The sequence below is a fragment of the Acipenser ruthenus genome, chromosome 13, assembly GCF_902713425.1.
Source record: "Acipenser ruthenus chromosome 13, fAciRut3.2 maternal haplotype, whole genome shotgun sequence".
Taxonomy (NCBI): domain Eukaryota; kingdom Metazoa; phylum Chordata; class Actinopteri; order Acipenseriformes; family Acipenseridae; genus Acipenser; species Acipenser ruthenus.
In genome coordinates this window covers 39,565,096-39,582,986 of record NC_081201.1, presented here as the reverse complement: position 1 = coordinate 39,582,986, position 17,891 = coordinate 39,565,096, and the positions used below count along the sequence as shown (strand labels likewise).

General features: G+C 45.4%; 1 protein-coding gene across 3 annotated transcripts in view; it reads left to right on the top strand.

The window, feature by feature from the left end:
• The window catches only part of LOC117417798 (leucine zipper putative tumor suppressor 2 homolog), a 32,053-nt gene extending 15,091 nt beyond the window's left edge, over window positions 1–16,962 (top strand). For all 3 annotated transcript variants that reach the window (XM_034030122.3, XM_034030121.3, XM_034030120.3), the window contains exons 2-5: window positions 11,722–12,228; window positions 13,326–13,886; window positions 14,052–14,321; window positions 15,150–16,962. In XM_034030122.3, coding sequence (XP_033886013.2) covers window positions 11,749–12,228; window positions 13,326–13,886; window positions 14,052–14,321; window positions 15,150–15,884 — 2,046 coding nt within the window. In that variant the 5' untranslated portion in view covers window positions 11,722–11,748 and the 3' untranslated portion in view covers window positions 15,885–16,962. The remainder of the gene's footprint in view (window positions 1–11,721; window positions 12,229–13,325; window positions 13,887–14,051; window positions 14,322–15,149) is intronic.
• The last annotated feature ends 929 nt before the right edge of the window (window positions 16,963–17,891 follow it).

Below are 17,891 nucleotides of genomic sequence, written 5' to 3'. Positions count from 1 at the left end.
AAGTCTTGCTAAGTGAGCTCTGCTCCTGTGAGTCGGACACAGAGCTGCCCAAGCAGAGGAGTCCTGTGTAAGGCTAATCGTGTTTCAGCTTGTTCACATCATTGCAGCTTCAGATCCCATCCAGGAAGGAAGACGCTGGCCTCCTGTCACAGGGCTGCCTTTTTATCATGTACAATGAAACTGGTGTCATTTTGTGTTGCAGGCATGTGTTTCTGCTTTACACTGGGCAATGTGCTGTCTGGCTGCAGGGTCACTTGCCAGCAACATTGCAATATTAATGGTATTAATCTATCTAGCTTTACTTGCTGGGGTGGGACAGGAGCAGTCCCAGGCTCCTCCACAGCCACCACTGCATATCAATCCAGCCTGTCTCTTGATCTTTTTTATTTTTACCAAATTGGCAACCTGCAAAATTGCAGCTAATTCTAAAGCAATCGTCATGTGTGTTTACTTTAAAAACAGAGTGAGATAGTCCGGTGACTTGAAATAAACTGAGATCACACACTCTGCCTTTCCCCTGATCTCAATTAATCCTGAACTTTCATATAGGAGTTTGATTTCCAGCAAAATGCTCTTTCAGTAACAGAGAGATGACATTGACAGATGTGTTGGTTGTTTTTGTGAAACGAATGCAGATCTATTTCTGGAGATGTCCTCTTCTTCCCAGTGGCTCTGCTGCACACTGCGTTTAAAAGATGAAGCAGGGCTTTCACTCCTGACCTGTGACCATGGAGTTCAGAGGGGTGACATTAAACCGTTTCCAAATTCTTTTAACCAATCATGCAATAAATAACACCTTCCTCTTAGGCTGCAGTGTCACACTGCTGGGTTTAGTGACGGCAGTGCAGCGCCCGAGCCGGCGCGGTGCTCATTCTACCTCTTCGGTTCTTGTTGCTACTGGGGAGGAGGGAGAAAGGGAACCTCTGGGACTCCTTTAACCTTCCTGTGCTTCTGCTCTTGTGGAATCACTGGCATTGTTTCACGTTCCCAGACCTGCCTCCCAAGAGGCAGCTGAAATCTCCTCAGTAAAAGAACTTCATGAGTCCAAGATTTAGTTAATAGGGTGGGGGAGAACCGTGAGTCACTAGGGGAAATGTACTGTATGAAATGCCCATAACCTGATCAAAGAGGGCAAAATCAACTAAGAAAACACTTCAAAGAAGTATGATACTGTATTCCCAAACAGACACTGAACAGACTTTCTTTTGGCAAAAGAAAAAGGAAGTGTGGTGTGGAAGCAGTGATGTGTCTAAACGTGTCTCTGTGTAGCAACAATTCTGGGAAAGACTAGTTTGCCTTTGTAACTTTCTTGTGTCCCAATGTCCAGAAAGCATGTGTTAATTTACTACAGGGGAACCGTCTTCAAATAAAAGTATTACTGGACTTAAAACCAGATAGAAAAGTCAAGTGTTGTACAAGACCTGAGCATTACTGTACATTGAGTCCCACCAGATGATAATGCATCAAGATTAGCAAATGTTGGAATGTGTGTCCAAATGAGCTCCTTTTAGTTTATGCTGTTTCTGAAAAAACTGTTGTCTCTTGTTTGTTTTGTTGAAGTTTCTTCTGCTTCAGTGTATGTCTTGGGGCAGGTGTGTGATGGACAGCACTGGGGCCCAGTTCAGGATGAGGACTCTGCTCTACACAGTTGGGTGCTTTGGGACTCTGTTTATCTTTTGTTAGCTCCTCTCTCCTTTGCTGTCGCTCTCACATCAGGCTCTCCCACATTTGTTTTCATTACCGGTCCTGTAAACAGGATCTTCCTCTTCAGTGAGTTCTTCCAGCCTGCTGAGATCTGCATGGGCGCTTTTAATATGGAAGAGCAGGAGAAGGAGGAGATGCAACCCCACATAGTCTTGCAGAATGTTTGCATAATAACAATACAATTAACACAAGAAACACAGTACAGAATAATGATCCATTTCCATTGTAAGGGTCTGGTGACATGAACCACAAACGCAGAACTGGAGGAGAGAACACAGTGTAAGACTGTCGAAATAATGGCCGATTTACTAAGGTATAATAGCCAAGGCTTTCTTTTTCTTTCTTGTTATTGGCATCAGAAAAGGACTCCATTCGTTGGTTTACAAGAGCGAGAACAGACAGTGCAATTCACATTCACTGCTAGAGCGTTCAACAGCTCTGAGAGATGTCCTTTATAGACCTGTACTGTATATAGATCTGCAGTGCTGAAAGAGTCAGAGGTGACCCACTCTGTTTAAAAACAAACCTGAAAGTCTATACTTGCATTGCTTCTCTTCTAAATGCATGCCACTCTGAATCTTCATAGTAATAATATAATAGTGGTCCTATACTGTAGGAAAAGCCACTCTCCTTTGGTTGGGTGTGCCTGAGGAATGTGCGGGTCGCATTGTGTCATCCACATTAGGGGCTCTGCTTTAAACTCTCAGGCTGTATCCAATGTGACTGCTTGCTTAATTGGCCTCCTTTGTTCTTGAAGCAGAGCCGTGGTTGTAGGGCAGAACCCAAGGCCGCTGTGATTGGTCTCTCTGTGTCACTTACCTGGTACTCAGTGCCCTGATAGGGCTTCCCCAGAGTGCTTTGGGAAGCTGCGCACTTTCTATTGTGTGCTGCTGCTCGCATGCCTCTACATGCTCCACTGCTGTTCTCTGGGTTGAGCTAGTGGGGCTTGAGAGAGCCTGTTCTTTGAAGCCACTGATTTTTCTTTGTGTTGAAAGATGGCTTTGTAATAGTTAGCAACAAATGGTTATCTTCTCTTTCAGCATCGTGCTGACTCACTGAAAAGAAAAAACAGAAATAATTGAGCTGGTGTGAGTGTGAATGTTGTGGCGGGCTCAATGCTGTACCTGTGTAGCGATATTACCATGATCTTAGAATTGGCAACCATTTAGTGTTCCGGGTCTGAGCTGATTTAAACTCATACTGTACTCTGCAGCCCACTGGAGCTACTGGAATCTTCTAACTCCTTGTTCTATTGTTCCCCCCACTAAGCTACTTCCCACGACACCTTTGACAGGCTCTTTGATACTGAACTTTCCTAGCCCATTACCAAGCAACGTAATCGTGTATACCTCAATACGGGTGCTTGCCAGAAGAGTTGAAGACCGGTGTGAAACAGAAGACTGTAATGATTGGCAGCTACTGTCCACCCAGATGGCAATTTTCGGCCCCTGAATGCGCTTGGCTCTTTATTTATGCATTTTTCCTGGAAGACCCACAAACCCCTGTAAAGAGGCAGAGACATCAACAAGGCTTCTGTTTATCTAAAGCCTATTTATCTATGTATAATTTGTATGGTGCTTCCAGCTCATACTTCACTGAGGGATTAATAGAGCCCCACTGCATTGAGATGCTAAGGAGCCAGCCTGCCCCCTTGTCAGCCAGACAGACACTCCCGCATTGAGGCTCCTATCTCGGCCTACAGCAAGTAGGCCGCTAAATACCATGACAACTGGGTGGGGGGGTTAGGGGTATGTGAAAGGGAATGACAACAACAAGGTCGTAAAACTAAGCTGTAAAGTTTCTGATCCAATGAAAACTTTGTTTACTTTCCTGTTTTGTCTTTCTTTTTTTATGCCATGTCACTGCTGGGTTTTATTGACTCTGAAGTGAATGGGACTTCAGGTCTTTACTGGGGGATAAAAAAGACTGGAGGCTGCAATGTTCCTGCATACTTATTGAACAATATGATTTTGACGTAAATGCCCATGGAAGAAATATGTACAGTTAAAAAGTTTGAGATTGAGTACTGGCATCATAAAAGCAATAATAATGACTGTGTCTGTATGACTATGCAACAGGGTTGCATTTTCAAAATTGGGTTCCTGCATTTTTGTTTTTACTTCTGCAGCCCCAGTCCATTTGCCTTGATAAATAATATATCAAACCCCCAGAACAGCCAAACACATTACGTTTTCCTTCTACAGGGCGCTGTACATAGATTATTTATGAAAATGTATTATATTTAATAATAGTGCCTTCTAACCAAATGATGGAAATCTGTATACATTCTAAATGTGTGTCTGCACCATGAAGACGTGTGTTCTTTTCTATTCCTGTTGTGCGAGGGTACATTGTGTTTGTGAGTTGCACCGTGGGGTTGTCTACACCGGTGTTCCTAGCATTGCTCTACCTGTCTTGATTTGTTAGCTGCAGTCGTCTTAATTAGCCACTTAATATTCTGCCTCTGCAGCTCTTTGACCACCCAGGAGGAAGACGAGGTTTTACGCCACTAGACATTGTTCGGCTGGAAACCTCCAGGATTATAGGTAAATGTAAAGCAACAAAGAGGGCGCTGCCTTTTCAAAGCAGGGGATTGATGGGATAACATGGCAGCCATTCGATTCTACTGCCCTCGGGCTGATCTCCAGAGCCGCTGGAAAGCTGGAGCAATCTAGGTAAAGTACCTTGCTCAGGGGTACAGCAGCAGTGTCCCCCACCTGGGATTGAACCCACGACCCTCCGGTCAAGAGTCCAGAGCCCTAACCACTACTCCACACTGTAGCCATTCTATTCTACTGCCCTCGGGCTGATCTCCAGAGCCGCTGGAAAGCTGCAGCTTTTCCTTTCACTCAGGTTGTCGTTTTAAAACAAGAAACGATTTAGGTTTTCCAAAGAGGAACGTTTACACATTTTGCCTAACAAATGTGCTTTTCTACTTTTTCTATTTTTTTTTTTCTCGTGCCAAAATGGTGGATTCTGTTCTGCACTTGGATCACTTTAAAAACACATTACGGCATTGGCAAAATAAACGACTGAGCAGCGAGTCAATGCAGTCTCTGTTTTATATTGTGAGCAGCACTCTGAGTGGGCAAATGGGCTGCAAAAAGCAAACGCCATGGAGAAGATGGTCTGCTGCCACAAGAGACAGGGTCAGCTGTACAGTTAAGAACATAAGAACATAAGAAAGTTTACAAACGAGAGGAGGCCCCATTCAGCCCATCTTGCTCGTTTGGTTGTTAGTAGCTTATTGATCCCAGAATCTCATCAAGCAGCTTCTTGAAGGATCCCAGGGTGTCAGCTTCAACAACATTACTGGGGAGTTGGTTCCAGACCCTCACAATTCTCTGTGTAAAAAAGTGCCTCCTATTTTCTGTTCTGAATGCCCCTTTATCTAATCTCCATTTGTGACCCCTGGTCCTTGTTTCTTTTTTCAGGTCAAAAAAGTCCCCTGGGTCGACATTGTCTATACCTTTTAGGATTTTAAATGTTTGAATCAGTTGAACTTCTTTTAAAGCGATCACAAATAAATCAAGGAAAGAGGTCACAGCAGGAAGGGTTCGTTAATGTTGATCCATAAGGAGCAGGCATTGGTAATGATGGATTATACACTGGTCAATGGAGAAACTCAAAACTCAATCTCTCTCTCGCTCTCTGTGTCTCTGTGTCTCTCATGATATTTTTCTCTTCTTTTTTTCTGGTTTTGTTTAGTTGTTTTTTTTTCAGAATGATGAAGGAACACAGCAATAGTTTTAGACACTTCGTGCTTATTTTGACATCCTCAATGTTGCAAAAAAACCCCAAAAAAACAAGTAGACAGACATGGAGTTGTGTAGTGCCTTGGTAGAATTTCTAAGCTCAGTAACAGCAAGTCTAGCAGCAGCCTCTGGTGCTCTTGTGTCATGTGAGAGCTGTGCAGGTCAGTGCTATTCATCATTTCCTGTCATGTGACGGCTACATTCTGCTCTACTGCTGTTCTCTCTATGAGTTTCTCAAAAATGAAAAACAAAACAACGTCTTGTGCAAATGCCACACCGTACTAAACTTCCCACTGTCCTATTTCAGACGGGCGTATTATACAGGAAATCGTATCCAAACTGGAATTCAAACAAATTAAACAGGAAGACATTTATAAGGAGAAATGGAAGTCCTTTTTAAATTTTTTTATATATATATACTGGAAAAAGCACAATTCTTCAGTGTGGCTGATCTGAAACCCTTCTATTTTGACAGTGTTTCATGACTGTTAACATGATTCATAAAAACATGCCGGCGTCCCCCTGTGGCATAAACCAACTGTATCCATGAACAATAAACTGCAGTCCCGCTGTTTCAGCTGAAGCCTGTCCCAGATTGGCTTGTGATGAGGGAAGGTTCTTGCTCAGAGCTGAGTAAACATACCTTGGCTGTGCCGAGTGTAATTGTAGAGCCAGACTCTCCTGCCCACGCTTGTAAGCTACTTGTTGTTTTTACAGCTTCCCTTCGATGATGGATGGACTATGACTTTCCCTCTTACAGTAAGGTGGGCATCTGGCCATCAGGTTTGCAGCAGCCTTTGGGGGTTAAACAGAGGTTAAGAATATTGGTTTCTGGGACTGTTACCGAAACTATTAATGAGACTATTGACGAGCTAAGCTTAAGGATTTTGAATCTAAAGAAAAAAGATGTCCGCTTGGCTATGCATGCAGTAGCTTTGAATGAGTACTTCAGGAATAAGAGGATACCAAGAGGATTGCGCTTTCAAAAAGAACCTACAACTGGTAGGAATGTTGCTGATGTTTGCGACAGATGGTGTCAGATCCTTAATCGTTGTTCGATGGATTTAATGTTGTAAATTTTTTATTTTACCAAACAACAAACTTCCATGGTTCGAACAGATATTACTGACCCTTCTGAAGACATAACTGAGAAATACAACAATGATGTGGGTCGAGTAATAGAGGAGACAGTGAAAACTCAAATTGAAACTTTTAGCAAAGAACTACAACATTTCAAACTCAGGAAGTTTAAAAGGGATACAATGGATTATAAAACATTTGTCTAAATTTGTTGATTTCCATATAGCACCTCTAGTTAAAACTTTACCTTCTTACTTAAAGGATACGTCTGATGTCTTAAGAAAAGTCACTGATCTTCCATTGATTTCTGAAAATGAAAGCTTGTAAGTCTATATACTAGGATATACTAACATCCCTAATGATTTAGGATTAGAGGCATTAAGAATTTACCTTGGTGAACAAGAGGAGAAAGGACCTCCAACTGAAGTGTTAATAAGATTTTCTGAATTGGTTTTGTTAAAAAAATGATCTTTTGTTTGAACAAAAATATTATTTACAGATTCAAGGAACACTGTATTACAAACAGTAAGTCCTAGAAGTAGAGATGATTTGTTGAAAACCACATGTAAAAGAAAAAAATATTTTTCTGTAATTATCTTGTCAACATATTGTTTACAAAGTAGTGCTATACAATCTGTTACACGTGAACATTGGCATATATGTCACTGCCATCAGTCATTGTGCTCCTCTTACACAGTGCTGATGAAGGTGTCCAGGGTTGATGGTTCTGTTCAGGGATATGGATGTTGGTCATGTCGGTTTATTGGTCTATCATGTTTCCCAGCTTTTTGGCCAGGCGTTCTCTGCTGTAAAAGCTGTTTGCTGTTCAGTATGATGCACCCATTTCTATCTGTTCTAGAACCATGAAGGTTGTCCGAAGCCAGGCACAACATCATACTGGAACTGGACTAAAAGCTTTTGTGAATGCAGCAGCTCAAGCTGCTTCTCCTTGTTCCTTATTCAATCAAACCCAGTTGGGGAAGGGCTGAAGAACAAGGAGTTCACACAGGTGGTCCTGTTTGACAGATGTGCAACGTGAGCCTATAGGAACGGGACTGGTCCAATCGGACCCAATGAGTGAAGAGTATCTCGGGCTGCTTTGAGTTGTATCTGACATGGAGCCCGCCGGGTCTGCATTGCTGCCCGTCCTTCTCAATGGAAAACGAGGCGATGCCATCACCCCCGGCAGAGCTTTTCTGAACGGCATGGGGTCGGTGGGCGTGACTGTGGAGAATGCCAGAGAAAAGGGAGGTTGTTCAGATTAACCTTGGATTTGCAAGCATTTCTAAAGAGGGGCAGCACAGCGGAAAAAAACTGCAGCTCCCCCTGGGCGTTGGCAGTAATTCCTTTTGAGAAGAGACTGGTTGGGACTGAAAGGGAGAATCAGCATATCTGTGGGTCTGGGCTGGGCACAAAGGGCCTGGTTTTTGAGCAGAGTGTCCATGTACAGGGTGCAGATATCCAGCATCACATCATTATTATTATTATTATTATTATTATTATTATGTATTTCTTAGCAGACGCCCTTATCCAGGGCGACTTACAATTGTTACAAGATATCACATTATTTTTACATACAATTACCCATTTATACAGTTGGTTTTTTACTGGAGCAATCTAGGTAAAGTACCTTGCTCAAGGGTACAGCAGCAGTGTCCCCTACCAGGGATTGAACCCACGACCCTCCGGTCAAGAGTCCAGAGCCCTAACCACTACTCCACACTGCTGCCCCAACTGCTGTTCCTCAGCTGCTCTCTTGATGGATTCAAGGCAGCTCACAGGTTGCTGGGACTCTCAAGGCACTGAACTGCATTCATCCCTAAATTCCAACTTGTCCACTTGGGGGAGGATCTGATCCTCTTTGATTTATTAAATTTTTGACTAACACAAACAAAAAGACAACTGTTTCTTCACATGTGTACTGTACCTTGTCTTAGTTACATAACTTTAACAGCAATTCTAATATGCAATTGCATGGAATTGGTCTTGTGTGTGTGTGTGAGGGATTTGAACTGGCTCTAAAATACATTCCTGCATAGGAGGTAGGTAAATGAAACTTTCTTTGTAACAAATTGCTATGAGGAACAGGCTAAGCAGTCCCACTAGCTCTCCACCTTTTTGAAAGGATAAAGCAGCATGAGATGAAATGGAGCTGGAAAGAGATGTAGGTTATTCCTTCAACTGCAGAGAATCTTCCTGGCATTGTCACTGCTGTATAAAGCTGTTCAAATCAGGTGCACTGGGGGCTCTAATAACTCGCACTTATTCAGGCAGAATGTGACGGTTTAGAGTTTAACGCGCCGGTTAACAAAGTAGCGAGCCCTTTAAATCCACAAGTGATTGTCTCATTGTCTCCACTCAGCAACACTGGTTGCTAACATTATTTTAATTAAGTCCAGGTCTTGGAAATGATCGAACTGGCTGCTGGTTCAAATTGAAATAATCAAAATGACCAAAAATAAAAATACAATATGGGCTTTAACCATTCAGATTTCGAATCCCTTTGTTCATCCCAAGCCATCCAATACTCCCGGTAAAAACAATCATGCAAAGTTAAACTCGGTATAGGATCTGCAGCACAGGAACAGGAACAAAGCCAAGGATTAGGGGTCAGCGAATGAGACAGAAAGGTCACAAATGCACTTGAGCTCCCTGTCCCCATGGGGTCGTCAATTCCAGTCGGCGATGCTCTCTAATCGCATGAGCCGGGCAGAGTCAGCGGCCTCTTCAAGTTGAAAGATGAGAAAAGGGTGAAGTGATCCATAAGTAATCGTCTTGGGCTCTCCAGCCGAGTGTAAGACCTACTTTGCCTTCCCCTATGAAGAAGCACCCTTGAGATTTTTTCCCAGGGCTCCTGTTGTTCCAATTGGGGTGGATCCATCCCAGATTAACCAACATGGGGCAGTGCTCTTGAGGCAGGGCCTGCACAGGACATAGAGGAGCTTAACCATGGTGACATATACAGAGATGTTGATGAAACACCTGTGATGTCACCTTCATCGCTGAAACTGCCTAGCATAAACGTTGCAATGCCAAGCTGCCTGTTTATCTTCCATCACGCCTTACCGCTGCACTGTCCTGACAGTCAGTGACTTGCAGTGTGTGCAATTTAGCTTTCCTATTTTAGCTGACAAGTGACATCAGTTCCTGGGTCATTCAGAGCACTGCCGATCCTCGCTGTATACCTGTCCCCTGTCCTTCGGGTTCTCTTTTTCCTAGTACAGCAAACATCGCAGGTCTTTATTTACGAAGGGTGTCTGTTCTGTTTAGGATTGGAACTTGCTGATCCTCGGTCAACGCTGCTTAACTTGTCTATCCTCCTGCTTGCGATTGACAGAGCAGGAAGCTGTCAATCCTTTCCCAACCCAGGTGCAGCAGCCCTTGGATAGTTATCCTCTGAAAGACCTGCCCGCCTCTTTGGGCTGGCTGCAGCAAGCTTGAGGCATGTTGACAGAGGTGGATGGGGGTACGGGTTAGAAGCTTCAGCCTTGCATCATTTCCTAAAAGTTAGTGACATCAGTTATGGGAAAATGAGAATTAGTCACGGTATGCCAGCATCAATTTTTGCCATGATGACAGATGTAGGCAGATCAGAATGGAAACACATACACACACACACACACACACACACACACACACACGTGCACATTTTCCATCCTGCACACACACACATACAAACATACACATGTTCCATCCTGCACACACACACACACACACATGCTTCGTTCTACACACACATACAAACATGCACATGTTCCATCCTGCACACACACACACATACAAACATGCACATGTTCTATCTTGCGCGCACACACACACACACACACACACGCTTCATTCTACACACACCTTTCTCCAGACACTGTCACCTCTGATCTATCCAGACAAATGATATAAACCATCTGTACTGCAGAGGGATGTTTCTGCTTTTCTGATTCTCTCTGTGAAGAGACATTGTATCGCACACATACTCACAGCTACATCCAAACATCACATGGGATGCCTAAAGCAAATTGCTGTCCGCTTGAATGGTCAGCTACACTTAGAACGAGTCATTGTTGTGCACATGTCCTGCTCTGTGCTCTTATTTCATTGAAGCGTTTCTCGTATTTAAAGATTGTTCTGTACAAGTACTCTTGTGCACAGATAAAAATAAAAAAAGATATTTATAAGTTGCAGCTTTTCAGTGTGTGTTACACATGATGGAAGTTGCAGGATTGTCCACCTCCATCTCCCAGGTTCAAAGCCGATGCATGTCCTCTTTAAATACATTCAGCAGCGGGTGGCGTTGTGCCATTTTATACTTTAACAAACAAGTTGAGCTGTACCTCTACAAATCGACTTGCTTCAGCAGGCAAAAGAAATACATACATAAAAAAGCTGCTCTTCCAGGTAGCTGCTGTACTAGATGCTATAAATATAGCATTTCACTCTGTTCTAGTGTCTTTGTAAAAATATATATTTATTTTGTGGGAGGGAAAGAAAGAGCTTCTTTGGTTGTGACATAATCATTTAAAAAGTGGTTGCATACAGTAAGTAGATGAGCGGCAGGTCTCTGGAAGATGGGCATTCTGCACTGTCTTGTAAGCAGGTCTCTGGAAGATGGGCATTCTGCACTGTCTTGTAAGCAGGTCTCTGGAAGATGGGCATTCTGATCTGTCTTGTAAGCAGGTCTCTGGAAGATGGCCATTCTGCTCTGTCTTGTGAGCAGGTCTCGTTCTCTGCATCTCGCTACAGTAGGCAGGTTCAAAGCCTCATGTCTCGACACTGATTTCCTGTTTGCTTTGGCCTGGGTTGTGTTTCTTGCCTGTCTATTGCTTTTGAGTGCAGCGTGTAGTTTTACAATTCATTAGAAACCAGCAGCCTGGAATTGCATCTTTTACGGAAGCACACAAGACCAGCTTAACATTTCAAATATGCAGTCTCCCCACCCCTTCCGATTAGCCAGTGAAACAGATTTCAGAGTTTGAATCTGCGTACTGTACTTCGAAACTGAAAAAAATATGTAACACAAGAGAGTTGGTGTGCACTGAAGATCAGGGCAGTGGACAGTCTTGTGTGTCTGTAGGCCTTGTGTTGCACGGGCTTTCGTCTACTCTTTCCAAAAGAGGGGGGTCTCTTCCTGTAGAATTTCTATAGATATATTCAGTAACCACCTACTCTTCCTGTTCTTCTTCCCCAGGGTGTGTGAGTACAGTGAGCCGCCCCCATGGCCCTGGTGCAGACTCTGCCCGTACCTATTGATCACCAGAACACCATCATCGATATCCAGCACCGGGCTGTTCCCAGATACCCCTCCAGCCGCAGTGCAATGGGTTCGGTCAGCAGCCTGATCTCGGGGCGCACCTATCAAGAGCATCCGTGCAGGGCCACCGAGTTCCCCTCCAAGAGCCACAAGCCAGCGTCGGGACCCAACGTCTTCCGCCAGCAAGATGGGCAGCTCAGGAACGGCTGCTGTAAGGACCCCCTGGTCAGCGGTGTGCCAGCCAGGAAGGCAGCCCCTGTTACCGAGAGCAACAGTAATTATGCTTACCTGAACGAGGAGTTTGTTGGGGACTGGAATGACAATAACGTGACTCCCAGCAGCCCTTGTAGCGAGCCCGAGGAACTCCGGGAAGCAAAAGCAGCAAACGGGAATATCAGGGGACCCCCACCAAAACTGATTCCTGTTTCCGGAAAACTGGAAAAGGTGAGGCAGGGTTTAAATTGTTTTGAGAATTCCAGGCTAATTCAGTCCCTTAATGATAAATGTTGCCAATGCTGACACAACATTCCTTCTGTCTGTAATGGGATTTGACCTTTAGATAACCCATTCCAGTTGACCTTGGTGTACCGTATACTTGACCCATAGCTAGTATTCTTGGCATGAAGCAGATACTTCTGCCTACTGTATTTATTATGTGTGTGTTTGGATGTATCACCCTCCCCCAGTCATTTCTCTGATCAGCCCTTTACATTCCAATGTTTATTTAAACTGTTACACCAGGACCCCTCAGCAACAAGGCTGCCACGTTAACATTTTAAACATATAAACCACCAAATGAACAGCAATGTTTAAACTATGTGAAGGAAAGAATAAACCCTTACCACTCTTCCTGTAACAACATAGTGATATGGAACAAAAACGAATCTGAATTTAATGCGATGTTGAGCACACACCAGTTGCTGCTTTTACTTCAGTGCTTCCACACTGCCAATCGTCTGACATTCTGACGTATCCGTTTGGTAGAAAAGGCCTTGAGCTCTGTGCATGGTGGAGACTGTACAGTGGTTCAACTACAAAAGCAGAGAAACAAAACAGGGCTGGGTAATTTAATGGTGAACCGGGATGTCATTGAGTCAGTATGAAATTGCAATGCCGTACAAAAAACAAATCTGAGGAAAATGATTGCTCAAAGTAAAACTGCTACTTCATGTTTTTATGTCTGCACTCTGTACAGCAAGCGAATGCGCAAAGCAATGCACACAATTCCACCTGTAATTCATTGCTCTTAATAAAATACCTGTTAGGTGACATCACCAGCATGCTATCTAGGAAGGACAGGGCTGGGGGTAAGAACTGTAGGATTCTTAATTCCAACTGGAATTCTTCAGTCAGAGAGTATCAGACGGAGAACAGACTAGCTGAGGGTTTTATGTGAGCAGCTTTGTGCTATTCCTGTTAGTGTGTTTCATTGGTACAGCTCGACTCGGGTGATCACAGTTGCTGTAGAGGAGGGTCCTGCTTCTTATACAAAAGGGAAGTTAGAAATTCAATGTGTGTGCCTAATGTTTTTACATTTCCAGAACATTGAGAAGATGTTAATCCGACCCACAGCCTTTAAACCTGTGGTGCCCAAGAACCGAAACTCTGTGCAGTACCTCTCTCCACGGCCAGGGGGCAGTGCAGGGAGTGGCAGCAACCTGTCAGAGAGCCAGGGCAGCCTGAACCTGCTCCTCCCGGCAGACAAGCGCTGCTCCTACAGTGGGGGGCGCAACGGCAGCAGCCAGTCCTGTACCATGTCAGACTCTGGCAGGAACTCTCTGTCCAGCCTGCCCACCTGCAGCACCGGGTACAGCCTGTCCCAGACTGAGGCCCCCAGCGCACACCTGGACCCCTCCCGGGCAGCCCTCAGGCATGGCCACTCCAACTCGGACAGCGGGCGCTCCTCGTCCAGCAAGAGCACCGGCTCTCTGAGCGGCCGGGGGCAGCCCCTCTCGGACAGCGGCTCCTGTGGCCGCTCCCCGGGCCCTGTGGAGGTGGAGGAGGGGCTGATCCGCGAGCTGGAGGAGAAGCTGAGAGAGAGGGAGCTGGAGCTGCAGCAGTTGAGGGGTAACCTGGATGAGAACGAAGCCGCCATCTGTCAGGTGAGCCTGGAGGGTGTGCTGGGGACTGCTGGCCAAGTAACTGCTGTACAGCTGCTATCAAAATCTGATGACAAGAATTTAGATCCTATCGTAATCCGGCTAATGCATCGTCTGTCTGCCTGCCTGCTTGTCTGTCTGTCTGTCTGTCTGTCTGTCTGTCTGCAGGTGTATGAAGACAAGCAGAAGCGCTGTGAGTTGGAGCTGGAGGACCTGCGTCAGAGCTGCTCCTCGAAGCTGAAGCAGGCTTCCCAGAAGGCTCAGCGTGCCCAGCAGGTCCTGCAGCTGCAGGTCTTCCAGCTCCAGCAGGAGAAGAAGAAATTTCAGGATGACTTCTCCCAGCTCCTTCAGGAGAGGGAGCTCCTGGAGAAGAAGTGCGCCTCCATGGAGCAGCAGCACACCGAGCTGGGGCCCCGGCTGGAGGAGACCAAGTGGGAGGTGAGCATTGGCATCCATCCCCGTCAGGGAACACCATGAACTCTGTGTCATTAATGCCATCGAAATCAGGTGCAACTGGTTACCTGCTCTGGAAATTACCTGGGGGGTTTAAAATCAGATAGCACTGCAATCGCATGAATTGCTATTTTTCATGCCTTCTCAGCTTTTTAGTCAGAGCTGACAATTGAATTTGTATTAAACTTTATCTGTATGGGGGCTCCCGAGTGGCGCATCCGGTAAAGGCACTGCGCGTGGAGTGCAGGATGCGCCCTATAGTCTGGAGGTCGCTGGTTCGAGTCCAGGCTATTCCACTGCCAACCGTGGACGGAAGCTCCCAGGTGGCGGTGCACAATTGGCAGAGTGCCGCCGGGGTGGGGGAGGGCTTAGGTCGACCAGGGTGTCCTTGGCTCACCGTGCACCAGCGACCCCTGTGGACTGGCCCGTCGCCTGTGGTCCTGCTTGTAAGTTCCCCAGAGCTGTAGCTCTGAGGTGGCTGCTGGTGGGCCTGCAGAGTGAAAAGAAGCAGACGGCTGACGGCACATGTTCTGATTCTGAAGATATTCTGTTTGTGTAACATAGTCATTTCACAATTATTCTGAAATAGAAAGTAAAATAATTTTCTGCGCAGTACTGAGAGAAGAATTCGATGTAAGCTTTTTACAACAATTCTCCTTTTTTAATATTAAATAATAAAAAACTACATAGAAATAGCTGAACAGGTTTAACAAGTGATCTGTTTACTCTTGTATTCTAACTAGGAATATCTGTGCTTGTGCTCCCCGTCCCATCCCATCCGGTCCAATCCCCTCCCCTCCCATCCCCTCCCAGGTTTGCCAGAAGTCAGGAGAGATCTCCCTTCTGAAGCAACAGCTAAAGGACCTGCAGACAGACTTGAGCCAGAAGGCCAGTGAGATTGTTTCCTTGAAGGCGCAGCTGCGCGAGTCCAGGGCCGAGCTGCAGGCCGCCCAGGCTCACCTCCAGGAGCTGCACTCAGCCACCCGCACACGCACCCTGGAGCTGGAGGTGTGTGAGAACGAACTGCAGCGCCGCATCAGCGAGGCTGAGCTCCTGAGGGACAAGGTGGGCCGGTTGGAGGAGGAGGTTGTCCGTCTTCGGGAAGCGCTGAAAACCCCCAATGGGCAGTGCCTAGGGAGGAGCTTCGGCCTGGCTCCGCCCACAGGCTTGGGCTACAGGGAGGAAGAGCAGTCCCTGGCATGCGAGAGTGATGAAGCCAAAGCCCAGCGTCAGAACGCAGATGCCCTGCAGGGCCTGAAACAGCAAGTGGAGAGGCTGAGGGCAGAGCTGATGTATGAGAGGCGGAAGAGCGAGGACCAGTCAGAGAACTTTGAGTACGAGAGGCGGATCTGGCAGGAGGAGAAGGAGAAGGTTATCCGCTACCAGAAGCAGCTGCAGCAGAACTACATACAGATGTACCGCAGGAACCGGGAGCTGGAGGGGGCCATGAGGGCGCTGAGCCTGGAGCTGGAGACCCGAGAGCTGGAGGACCTCGAGGTACACAGCGCGGAGATCCGATTCGAGGAAATCACTGCCACAGAGATTTAGCACTAGGGATGAAAGCCACTGGTCCATCTGAGGCCAGTCGAGCTTCAAAGAATCAACATTTCAAAGAGTCACGCCAAGCCCAGAGCTATGGCAACCGCTGTGTTGGGAGGATGTCAGACAGTTTTTTATGCAGCATTCGGTCTGGGAATCTATGCTGTAAAACCCCAGGGAGGACACAACAGTGTATACTATACAAAGCTTACTCAGGCTTGAGAAAAGTGACCCCTTCCCTGAGCACACACAACAGTGCCATTCTGTGCTATAGACGGTTAACAGTTATCTGAATAGGCTTCTGTTTCTCCTCTGCAATGGGAAGTAAAGCTGCAAACATATGCATAACGGTATTGAACAACATGTGCTTTATATTCAAAAAGGAAAACCAATGGGTCTGGATTGGGGACTTGACGCTATTTCTGTGACCAGACATGTTTAGCAAACAGAAACCTTCGGCAAGACCAGATTTGTGTTTGGACCCAATGGATTGCACTAAAACCGAATCACACACCATGAAGAGGAGTTAGCAGAACTATGCCTGTGGGGTAAAGCCTGGGGGTATTAAGGAGTCATGGTTTTAGCCTTTCATTCCTGTAAGGGGATTCATATGTCATATTTCAAGTTGAATGTGGCACTGCAGTACACCAAATCTGTTTCTATAAAAACCTCTTTTTGTGATCTATTGTTTTTGGATACATTTGTTTTTGGACCATGGTAAACTTTTATAATAAAACAGAGACACAGCCAAGACCTTCTGATCAGTCCTCCCAGTTAACATGCCAAGCACTGGGTTCGATTCATGTTGTGATGATGATTGGTGATTGATGGTGGTGGTGATGATGATGATGGTGATGATGATGATAAAGCTGCTCACAGTTGGAGACAGGCGTCTATTGAATAAAATATTTCCAGAAAGGGGGTGCAGTTTCCATACCTAAAGGGATCAATTCTAATTTTGATGGTTGAAGTTGAACCCACTTTTCAGATGTATATTTTTGTATGATGAACTGCAAAAGCCAAAATTATTATTTTGTTGTCTATAAAACACATAATAAACCATATTGCAACTGTGCTTGTCACTAAACCATGTTTCCTTGTAATAGTCACAGACAAAAGTATTGGCACCCTATGCTTAGTTTTTTTTTTGATAAAGGTTATTGCTACATCACTAGAAATTGTGTGTTTTGCTTTTTGTTAAAGTTTACTCAATACTTTTAATCTGTTACCTTGAATTCTACTGTGCCGTTACTTTGGTCTGCAACTGTACATGCTGTATGTAGTTCCTGCAGTTTGCTGATGTAGGCAGTGGATGTAATTCACTGCTAAGGATGTAATTGTGTGGCTATTGTTTTACTCCAGCTCTTACAGGAAGGGCGCTTTCTGTCTCTATTCCTTCTTTTATCCACAGGGTTTCTGTCTGCAGGATGCGGCTCCCATGGGCTAAGTAGTAGACTTCACAAGTTAACTGAATTTCAACCCCAGTAGTAGAGTGCTCCCCTATATGCCATTAATCCCCTCCTAAATTAATTGTGTTTAAAAGGAAACTGTCAAGATTTTGTTCCAGCAAGCCTCTTAAGAACTTGCTGCCCTGATGAAGCAACATTTGTGGATAAAACTAAGCAAGAATATGCCTGCCTCCACACTTCCAGGACTGTGCCTGCCTCCACACTTCCAGGACTGTGCCTGCCTCCACACTTCCAGGACTGTGCCTGCCTCCACACTTCCAGGACTGTGCCTGCCTCCACACTTCCAGGACTGTGCCTGCCTCCACACTTCCAGGACTGTGCTGCCTCCACACTTCCAGGACTGTGCTGCCTCCACACTTCCAGGACTGTGCTGCCTCCACACTTCCAGGACTCTGCTGCCTCCATGCTCCCTCTGTCTTTAGAGACACCTGCCTTTCCCATCACACACGTTTGTGCAGAACAGTTCAATGGCAAACTTCCTTTTTTATACCCTTTTGAGATGGATTAAATAATTATATTTCATTAACTTCTTTTTAGTTGTATTGCT